This window comes from Daktulosphaira vitifoliae, unplaced genomic scaffold (assembly GCF_025091365.1).
Source record: "Daktulosphaira vitifoliae isolate Bord-2020 unplaced genomic scaffold, ASM2509136v1 Scaffold_2, whole genome shotgun sequence".
Classification (NCBI taxonomy): domain Eukaryota; kingdom Metazoa; phylum Arthropoda; class Insecta; order Hemiptera; family Phylloxeridae; genus Daktulosphaira; species Daktulosphaira vitifoliae.
This window is the reverse complement of record NW_026099573.1, coordinates 35,134,890-35,145,622: the sequence shown is the minus strand read 5'-3', so window position 1 is coordinate 35,145,622 and position 10,733 is coordinate 35,134,890. Positions and strand designations below refer to the sequence as shown.

At 26.3% G+C, this 10,733-nt stretch overlaps 2 protein-coding genes across 2 annotated transcripts in view; one reads left to right on the top strand and one right to left on the bottom strand.

The window, feature by feature from the left end:
* The first annotated feature begins 970 nt into the window (after positions 1 to 970).
* On the top strand, positions 971 to 1,472 carry LOC126899840 (acyl-coenzyme A thioesterase 9, mitochondrial-like). The gene is made up of 2 exons (XM_050675072.1): positions 971 to 1,160; positions 1,233 to 1,472. Exons 1-2 carry the CDS (start codon positions 1,052 to 1,054, stop codon positions 1,397 to 1,399), a joined length of 276 nt encoding a protein of 91 aa, XP_050531029.1. The 5' UTR covers positions 971 to 1,051; the 3' UTR covers positions 1,400 to 1,472.
* Positions 1,473 to 4,923: 3,451 nt separating this feature from the next.
* Positions 4,924 to 10,733, bottom strand: part of LOC126898190 (acyl-coenzyme A thioesterase 9, mitochondrial-like) — a 22,490-nt gene continuing 16,680 nt past the window's right edge. The window contains exons 5-11 of the mRNA XM_050672129.1: positions 10,501 to 10,621; positions 10,316 to 10,428; positions 10,039 to 10,261; positions 9,246 to 9,448; positions 9,015 to 9,188; positions 5,249 to 5,399; positions 4,924 to 5,189 (exon numbers count right to left, since the gene is read on the bottom strand). Coding sequence (XP_050528086.1) covers positions 5,119 to 5,189; positions 5,249 to 5,399; positions 9,015 to 9,188; positions 9,246 to 9,448; positions 10,039 to 10,261; positions 10,316 to 10,428; positions 10,501 to 10,621 — 1,056 coding nt within the window. The 3' untranslated portion in view covers positions 4,924 to 5,118. The remainder of the gene's footprint in view (positions 5,190 to 5,248; positions 5,400 to 9,014; positions 9,189 to 9,245; positions 9,449 to 10,038; positions 10,262 to 10,315; positions 10,429 to 10,500; positions 10,622 to 10,733) is intronic.

Sequence of the window (10,733 nt, the reverse complement as noted above, 5' to 3'; positions counted from 1 at the left end):
GATACATCAGCATATTGTCTTATACTACATGATAAGATTTTCGAGTATAACGCTATGACTAGCGAAGTACACAAGGTGGTTTAATTTATGAAATAAAAAATTAATATAAGTATAATATTTTTTTTAATTTAAAACAATTACTATTGTACATAATTAGTTATAATTTTTAGTTATTTATGTTTTACATTTAATGATTAAATTTAAATTTATTTACAATATTATAAATTTTTAATATAATGATAAATTTATTTATTACTATTGTTATTAAAATAGTTAATTAACTTTNGATAGTGATTTTAATCACTGTCAGATTAAATCTATACTGGACCCTACTATGCAATGTCTCCACTATGCCGCGACCCCACTGTACTACCGTTTCTTNATTGTTATTAAAATAGTTAATTAACTCTTTTTTTTCCAATGTTTTTGTTCATATTCTTTGAATACAACAAGAGATAATTCATCTGTCTTTCGAGCACATTCTTCGTCACCAAATTCTATATTCCAACTCCTAACGTCTTCTGAAACACGATAATAAATTTATTACTATTTAAAACAGATTTATAATTTTTTTTTTTTTACTTACTTATCATTTCTTTATAATCTGATGTCTTTACATCATCAACCCACGTTCCTGTGTAATTAGGTCCAATAAATTTTCCCCCGTATCAAAATTCAACCATAGATGTGTTCCGAGATGAAGACAATTTCCATCAACTGATTCATTATTATAATAAAAAAACGGTAGCACAGTGGGGTCGCGGCATAGTGGAGACATTGCATAGTAGGGTCCAGTATAGATTTAATCTGACAGTGATTAAAATCACTATCATAAGAAACGCTTCGATGCAAATCTGTAGATAGTGTTTAATTTTAAAAAATTGATGGATAATTGCAAAAGCAACATCAACTTCTATTAAAATAAANAAAAAAAAAAAAAAAAAAAAAAAAAAAAAAAAAAAAAACACATCATAGTAAAATTAATACCTTCTCCGCTTCGCATCGAAGCTAAAAAAATTAATGATTATTTCAATTATAGGATAGTTTTGATATGGCGAAAGTACCATTAAGTAGCGATTTAGTATTGCAAAACAAATATACAACCACTTGTAAAAGTTTACGACTCGGCCGAATTTTAGAAGATATGGATCTATTTGCTGGTACATTGTTTTTAGTAGTTTATTGTTGTTTATTTAACTAATAATTATTTTATGAACTTTGTTAATATTTAGTTTGGATTGTTCTGAAACACATACACAATCCAAAACTACCACCTGATGTACCTAATCCATATGTTATTGTAACATTATTAGTAGACGATGTGTTAATAAATCCAGAAAGATACGTAGGTGTTAATTGGTTGATAAAAAATAAAGAAATAAATACTTATAATTTGTAGCCTGACTTGGATCTAATATTTAGCGGTATAGTATCTTATGTGGGAAAAACCTCAGTAGAGGTTACTCTTTGGTTAGAACAACTTCAAAATAATGCATTAAAAAGACTAACAAAAGCGAATTTTGTTTTTGTGGCAAGAGATCCTACTAATCAAAAGTCTGTATTAGTGAACCCGCTTAAAGCTAATGGTAAATCTGAAGAAAAAATTATGGAGCAATCATCAAGTATTTTTATAAGTTATATTGTTAAGTAATTCAAATCTTTTTAATTTTCATGAACAATTTAATTTTTGAATTNTTTTAAGAAAAAAAAGTGAAAAAATTTCGAAAATTAGCGATTTTTAAATTTGTAATTTTTTTGGATATTTCCCCCATTTGCGGGGAACGAGGGAATTTTTTTCAATTTTTAAGGGTAATGTCTTCAACTAGATACGATTTGTGATCTTTTGACGAATTTTTGAAAGAAATCGGTCCTATGAGAGCTGAGAAAAAGTGGCAACAGACATAAAAAAAAAAATAAAACACATCATAGTAAAATTAATACCTTCTCCGCTTCGCATCGAAGCTAACATGAAAATTTTTTAAATATATATATAATATTACACACATACCGTATCATTTAACCAAGTTTGATGTTGGCCCGCATCGATCATCGAGTATGATGCAGGATTTTCTATTTCATTAACAATATTTAAATAATAATCAACCATATTCCAAAAATCTGGTAATAATTCTTGAGACTGCGAAAATATATATATTTTATTATAATCGCATAAATAAAATTATTTTTAAATACTTACCATTGTTTGCGAAAGTGGTTCAATTTTCATCTCGTTTAATATTTCTGCGAATTCTTCTTCGCCAAGTACTGGAGACAGCGTTTCACTTCCCATATTATACAGAATTTGTAAAAATTCTTCGGTGTTAATATTTTGTGAAGACACGTTGCTTATACGCTTTTGGTCCAATGACTGTGGTGATTCCGCATACTCTTATTTAATCTTACGGTAGAATTTCAATGATGAATTAACATTTCTTTTGACACTGCGATTGGCTTAAAATTGGTTGACGTTTTAAAAACAATTGCTGGAATGGGTACTGTAAGATATGTAACAGTTTTTAAATTTACTTCGTTATATTTTTGTCTTAAAATTTGCTACTTATGTGTTATTTAAATCCTAACTGTTTAAATTATAAAATAACCAAACTGCGTATTATATACATGCATTTAAAGCATCTAGCGTTTAAATTTTTTACTTTTTAAGTGATATGTAATCATAGAAACGATGACTGGAGTTATAGAAATATGAATTAAATTTATCGTATCTGCTTTTGTGAGAAATTAAAATTTCTTGATAATATACTCATCAAGTATGCAGTAATAACTATAAGTTACATATTTTATTTTCATAAAGCATTTAATAATGTGTGTTTAATATCACAATAAAGAATGAGACGTTATACAATAGTTATATATTGTTATCTCACAAATTCGTTGATTGTATTTATTTGTCATTTGCTTAACATCCTGATTGGTTTAATGTTTGAAATCCTCAATGAATTGTTCCCATATACGTTTAATGATACATTTATAATTGAAGGTAACTATTTCTTTGTACAGTGCTGTTGATGTCTTTGGCAATAACGATATATCCATACTTTTCACGAAGGAATACATTAAATTTTCGGGTAATACTAAAAACTTGTTTATTACCAAATCCTTTACTTTTTCGTAAACTTCTTTACTTTGCATGTACAGTAAGTTGCACGTTTCGTATTTCTCTTTGGTTACTTCCAGGAGACATGACTTCATTTCTTTCAATGCAAATAGATTTTCTTCGGTCAATGATATACGCCCCATTTTTTCTTCTTCACTACCTTTACCCGATATTGACAGATAACTTTTCGAGAAACATTTCGATTTTACAATGTTAAAAACGGAATTCAAATAAATTTTTGATTTACACGATTCGTCCATGAATGAAATAACTTCATCGATTAATTGTAAAAAATTAATAAATTTATCGATATCCATCCAAAAGTACATACTGGGAGATATTATTATTACCACTGAAGAATAACGGTCGTTTAACCATGTGCAGCCGATGTGTATAAATTTTCTCTCTGCAAAACTTAATTTGAATACAGAAGTTCCTAGTACAGCAAAGTCGGTTTGAGATGGATACCTCATAGTCATTTTAACATCTTTCACACCTGCAGCCATATTTATATTACAATCACACACTTAAATACGATAACACAATACTATTATTTTTTCACGTTCAGCCGTGTTTTATATTAAATATTGACCAAGGGCTTATTTAATTTATTGGTGGGAGGAGGAGGTGCTGCTTTCAGGCGTTTAAATGTAAAAAATAAGGAGGTAACACCCTCAAATAACAGTACTGTCGTACATTAAATCATAATACATATAAGAGAGGCGCTAAATAATATATATTATCTGTTATCAAAATAACCTCACTGATAAACACTTATCACACTATCCTATGAGTATAATAATGTAATAGCGGAAATTATATAATCTGTTATCAAAATAGCTTCACTGATAAACACTTATCACACCGTCCTATAACTATAACGCGTTTTTTTAATAAGTAGGAGGAGGAGGTTCCAATTTTTATGTGATAAGAGAGGAGGAGGGATTTTGGGAGGTGGCCCCACAAACACACATCAATATGTTATTGTAAAAAATTATCATAATAATCTTATTAAGAGTTGGGTTATATTAGAAAAGCCCCAAATCTTTATAAATAAATTTAATGTACCGGCCTTGTCTTCCCATGGATAATAAAATAAAATATTTCACGATATTCAAGAAGTTATAAACGAAATAATTTTGGCAATAACTGAAACTGTTGATACATATTAGCTAAGTAATAAAAGATAAATTCTTGCGGTCAAAGAGTGTTATAGATCCATTTTTTGGCATGTGAACATATACACACTAACGGAACAGCTCTTGCTTTATTAGCAGAAGTTATTCTGTTAGAAATAATTCAGACAAGACTTTAGGTGCAGTCAATAATTTAAACAAAAATTTACAACTTTGAAAATTTTCAACTATCATTTGTATCCATTTTAATTTCTTCTTCGATTGGACATCACAAAAATTTCTCGAATCGGTGTTCACCAAATGATGAAAATAATTTAAATCACAAATGTATAAATACATTAAATAAATATGTGTGGAGTTTACGAAAAATAGTTGAAAATGAAAAGTTTGTTGATGTAATGAAAGAACAAATGCAATTATGTGTTTTGATCAAAAATCACTTAAAATACTTAAGCTAACTGTTTTATTCAAATCTTTAATTATAATCATCTATGAAGATATAATCAACATTTGTTTATTCTTCAACTATCGAATGTTTGAATAGATGAACAAACTAAGAATACAGAATAAAAATAATTAATTTAAACTAATAACTTCTAAGGTTTTTTTTTCTTAAAGGAAATTTTTTGGAAAAATAATTTTGGTAACCTAAGAAAATTTTAATGAGGTACATAATCATTATCATTAGTAACGTTTATGCGTCTTTAAAATAAAATTAACTTAAAAATTCTTACAGTTATTCAATACATAGTGTGACTTATATTTATTATAACTTTTATAAATAATTTGTTAAAATTGAAAAGTGAAAACATGAAAAAATATTAAACTGGAAGCAATGCTTGGCTTTGTTACATTGTTTGAATAATATCAAATTTTAGTGAACAATGAATCATAGATTTCTAAATAACGCCTGCGGCCATCAAGGTAGAGCATACAATCTAAAAAATAATAGAAATAAATAATTTTTCCATTTTTTAAACAGTAAAAATTTAGTTACCATGGTAACTTTGAGGTAAAACCGGATCAACAATATTTGGTGCAACAAATACATGATAAAAAGTATTAGTTGTTAAACTTGTTTTAGTTTCAATATTTACTGATTTCGCTATAATTTCAACAACTAACACATTTTCTTTTGTGTAGCAAATCTAAGGTAAAAAAATCGTTTGATTTTGTGTAATATAATTTAAATGTACAGAAAAAATCTTGATTTAATTTGAAAAGTTATAGGAACAAAAAAAAAATACAAATAGCACAAAATAATAATTAATAATTTTAAAAATATATTAATGTAATAAAATTCATTCAATAAAAAATGTTTAAATATTTTCAATATTTAAGTCTATTTTGTTTTATAATTAAATAAATAACATTTACATTTCGTTCACTCTACCCTTCAACTGTTTCTTTAATAAATAGAAATAATATTAAAAAATAAAGTATTATAAACAAGTAAGAATTTTTACATAGTTTTATGAGGTGTGTATATAACTAAATTATGAATAATTTCTAAAGAAAATTATGTAATATTAGGGCAAACTGTGTTGCTGTAAACTAACAATTTTGTTAATTCTATTTTTCCATATTTAACTGATGTGTTAAAAATACAAGTCATATTTATTATTTTGTTAATTTTAGGTCAATTTTTAAAATTTCACAGTAACAGGTAACTAAATAAAACTAAATATATAATGAACCATAAAATTTATGTAGATTATGTGTAAAAATGTATATATGTAACTAATTTAAAAATAGATAAATATAATTAAAATTATAAAATTTGTAAATTTACAATTTTTAAAAATCAACAATGAAATCAAAACCAGATAAGGTCAAGCAAAAAAAACATTCCTTCAAAACAGAAAAATACTAACATCAACAATTATGAACATTAGGGTAGTCCTCTGTTATAGATGTAGCAAAAAAAATTTTAATTTTTTGTTTGTAGGACCCTCTAAATTATATTATTACTATGAGAAAACATTTTTGGTGAAGTTTGGTCGCAATTGGTCAATCCCTTCCCGTGCCACAAAAAGGTTGAAAATTGGACAGATTGAGTGTTTTTATCATTTTTTTGTTGTATTTCGAAAACAAGAAATTACACAAAAAAATGTTCAGACATTAATTTGTATATCTAAACTTGTTCTATAAAATACGTATTTACATATTTCCTCGTAAGTTCGTTATTTAGCGTGTTATATTTAAAAAATATAGAATAATTTAATTATTCAACAAAATCGATTTTTTTTAAATGTTTTATCGTATCTTACGTATTATCGATTTTACTACAAAAAGTGTCTTACAAAATATATTAACAATAAAATTTTAAGTAAAAAAGATATATTGTAAAATTTTGAATTGATTCATCGTTCTTTTTTATTGTGAATTTCATTTCATAAATTGGCAGTAATTACAAGAAATACAAATAAAATTGAACTTTTTTACATTTATATTATTAAAACCATCAATTTAAAAAAATTAATTAAAAACTATTTAGTTAAAATTATAGAAAATTCGTGATTATAAATTATTTCCTCGCATTTTTTATATCAATTTGTGTAGCAAAGAAGCTTATTTTGCAAAAATGGAACATGTTAAGAAACGTTATCACCGTTAACAAATCATTTCAATTGTAATAAATTTGATAACATTTTATTAGAGTTGTGGCCCTTAAAATATTTTCATAGTGATTTATTTTTGTAAGTTTATTAGTATATATTAGATAAATTTGTTTTAAATTTTCGTTAAAAATGCCACGCCAAACAATTTATATAGTCGGTTCGTTAATTAATCAAATTAAAGGGAGTAAGCTACTTTCTTTAAGAAATTGTTTACAAGTTTTATTTTTTATATTACATATTGTAAAACTCAATTTGTCGGAGAGTTGGAACTTGGTGATAGACGAGTATCTCAAAGAAGAAGAAGAGCCGACAAAATTGAATCGGAAGTAACAAAAAGACTTAAGTTTGATACTGCCTCTAAAGAAATAAATCCAGGTAGATAACTTAATTTGTATACATATTGCGCGTATTTATATTATAATTTTAACATACCTCAATGTAAAATATATTTTAGCTACTAGACTAGAATATTTGAGTTCAGAAGAATCAGAAAATTGGAACACTGATGTAATAGAAAATGCTCAACCTGGTCCATCAATAGTTACAAAGACACTTGAAAAAAATACCCATTAAATTCTGTTATGTCACCTCGACAAGTTGGACAAGTGTAAAGGAAGCTTAAACTTATTTTATTTACGGAACAATATAATCTATAAACTATAATGAATATGAGAACTAAACTAAATAATGAAACACACTAATGTGTTTGCAGCTACGTTTCAACTGTTTTATTTAATTACGATAAGTCCCAATTGTACATAACCATAAACCACTGAACCAGTTTACGATTATTGTTAAAAATATATATTTTGATGAAATGATCATTTGACATACGATGTATACAATATTTATAGATAGTATAATTTGTTTGTTATACATTTGTTTAAGGTCAGTGATCGGGACGCAGTGCATTTACTTATAGCATTCGTTGAGAATATTGAATTGAATCCAGCTAATTATATTATAAATCGAACGGCAATAAGACGACCACGACAGTTTTCGTGAAAAATGTGCAAAAAAAGTGCAATCAGATTTTTTAGACTTGCATGTAGATTTTGTTATAATGCATTGGGACGGAAAATTACTCCCTGAATTGACTGGCCAAGGTAAAGTTGATCGCCTTCCTAAAATTGTTTTAAAAATGTTGAGAAAATTCTTGGTGCCTAAAATTCCAGCTGGTACAGGAGTAGAAATGTCATCGGTAATATTTGATACTCTAAAAAAAGTGGGGGCTTAATAATAAAGTACAAGAATTTGTATTTTGTATTTTGTACAACGGCTTCTAATACAGGAAGTTTTCACGGAGCTTGTACTTTATTGGAACAGAGATTAAGCAGAGACATATTGTACTTTCTATGACGCCCTTTTTTTTTTTTGAATTGATACTTCAGTCTGCAATCAATGGAGCCAAACTACACCTTTAATCAGGAACAGACATTGCAATCTTTTAATATTTAAGGTGGTACAAAAATACAGAAAAACTTATCCAGAGTGTACAAAAAAGGCATTAAAAACTCCGTTTGAAAAATAATTATAATTATTAATTTATTATTATACTAAAGATTTCAATGAGAAATATTTTTATAGTAATGCTTTTTTTTAAATCGATTAAAAAAAATTCAATTTTATTTGTATTTCTTATAATTACTGCCAATTTATGAAATGAAATTCGCAATAAAAAAAAAAAAACGATGAATCAATTCAAAATTTTACAAGATTGATGATTTACACGCATTGATACATAGAGATGAATTGCATAGTTTAATAATTGAAGGAATGATAAAAAGAACAAGATCAAGAGGAAGACCTAGGACGAGAGACACTAGCAAAATAATGCAGGATGCAGGAGTCACTTCCTACAGGGAGCTTAAGAATATGGCGAATGATAGAGAAGAATGAAGATGGCATTTATTGTAAAAAATTTGTTAAAAACCAATCTTCGGATTAATAAAAAAAAAAGAGAGAATGCTATTTGAGAATATTCAAACCCTTGACGCCTTAATTTTTAATAATATAACATTGAAAAAAAAATAGAAAGAATCAAACAGAAAATTTAAATGAAATAAAATAAAATGATTTTTTAACAATTACAAAATTTTTCAGTTATTAATATTATACATATTTGAAAAAATAAAAATTTACCTTTCCAATTAATTTTAATTTGGTACCAATTGGTACAGAGTTTCGGAATGTAATTGAGTTTATTGCTCTAGATGTTACTCTAGTTTTACAGTGAACACTCGCTACTAAAAAAGCAAGTTCAGTCGCAACTCTCATCAAATAACCGCCAAAAACTGTGTGGTGTAAATTCCTATCCTTTTTTAATAAAATATATTATTTACTGTTTGATTAATGTTGTATATTTTTACTTACTTCAGGATGGCACAAAATATTGGATTCAATTTTTGTATCATCCATCCATACGCTACCAAGAGGTAAAACTTTGTTCCCTAAAAGTGGTTCTTTGTGATCAACAGTTTTAAGAAATATAGTATACACTAAATTTAATTCGTCGATATTGGGTATTTTATTTAGTATCGAGTCTTGGTGAGCTTTTTTTCTTTCTTCATTTTTTTCTAATTCATATATTATATAATATTAATAACACAAATAATTTTAGTATGGCATATTAGATAATAAAATCCAACACGGTGGGGATGTGGCATAGTTGGTTCAAGTATAATGATATGTGACAGTGATTTTAATCTATAGATAGTGTTTAATTTAAAAAAATTGATGGATTATTCCAAAAGCTACATGATCTCCTATTTCCTTATTTATATCCTGATTACAAGTTTTATGATTTATAAGTGTAATATATAAATAAATATATAAAGGGAAATGGTGTTATTTAAAAAAAAAGTATATTGAATGAAAGAGGGATATAAATATTATTTCTCATAAAAAAATTGTATTGATCCATACACTTTTCAATAAGTTATAGCATTATAAAGTTAAAAATGTATATATTATTTGATATATATAAATATAAATTTTCACACATTATCAAAAGTTTTCAGTAATTGAAACAAATGAGATAATACTAAATAAGCCTTTTATTCTGAAAAAAAAAATATAATAATGTTAAAAACAAATTTCAAAAATTAAATTGTTCATGAAAATTAAAAAGATTTGAATTACTTAACAATATAACTTATAAAAATACTTGATGATTGCTCCATAATTTTTTCTTCAGATTTACCATTAGCTTTAAGCGGGTTCACTAATACAGACTTTTGATTAGTAGGATCTCTTGCCACAAAAACAAAATTCGCTTTTGTTAGTCTTTTTAATGTATTATTTTGAAGTTGTTCTAACCAAAGAGTAACCTCTACTGAGGTTTTTCCCACATAAGATACTATACCGCTAAATATTAGATCCAAGTCAGGCTACAAATTATAAGTATTTATTTCTTTATTTTTTATCAACCAATTAACACCTACGTATCTTTCTGGATTTATTAACACATCGTCTACTAATAATGTTACAATAACATATGGATTAGGTACATCAGGTGGTAGTTTTGGATTGTGTATGTGTTTCAGAACAATCCAAACTAAATATTAACAAAGTTCATAAAATAATTATTAGTTAAATAAACAACAATAAACTACTAAAAACAATGTACCAGCAAATAGATCCATATCTTCTAAAATTCGGCCGAGTCGTAAACTTTTACAAGTGGTTGTATATTTGTTTTGCAATACTAAATCGCTACTTAATGGTACTTTCGCCATATCAAAACTATCCTATAATTGAAATAATCATTAATTTTTTTAGCTTCGATGCGAAGCGGAGAAGGTATTAATTTTACTATGATGTGTTTTTTTTTTTTTTTTTTTTTTTTTTTTTTTTTTTTTT

What these genes read in the sequence shown, in the direction of transcription:
- LOC126899840 (XM_050675072.1), top strand. Translation starts at nt 1,052, where the DNA reads ATGGCGAAAGTACCATTAAGTAGCGATTTAGTATTGCAAAACAAATAT. An exon ending in AGATATGGATCTATTTGCTG is followed by an intron (nt 1,161 to 1,232) that starts GTACATTGTTTT and finishes GTTAATATTTAG; the next exon opens with TTTGGATTGTTCTGAAACAC.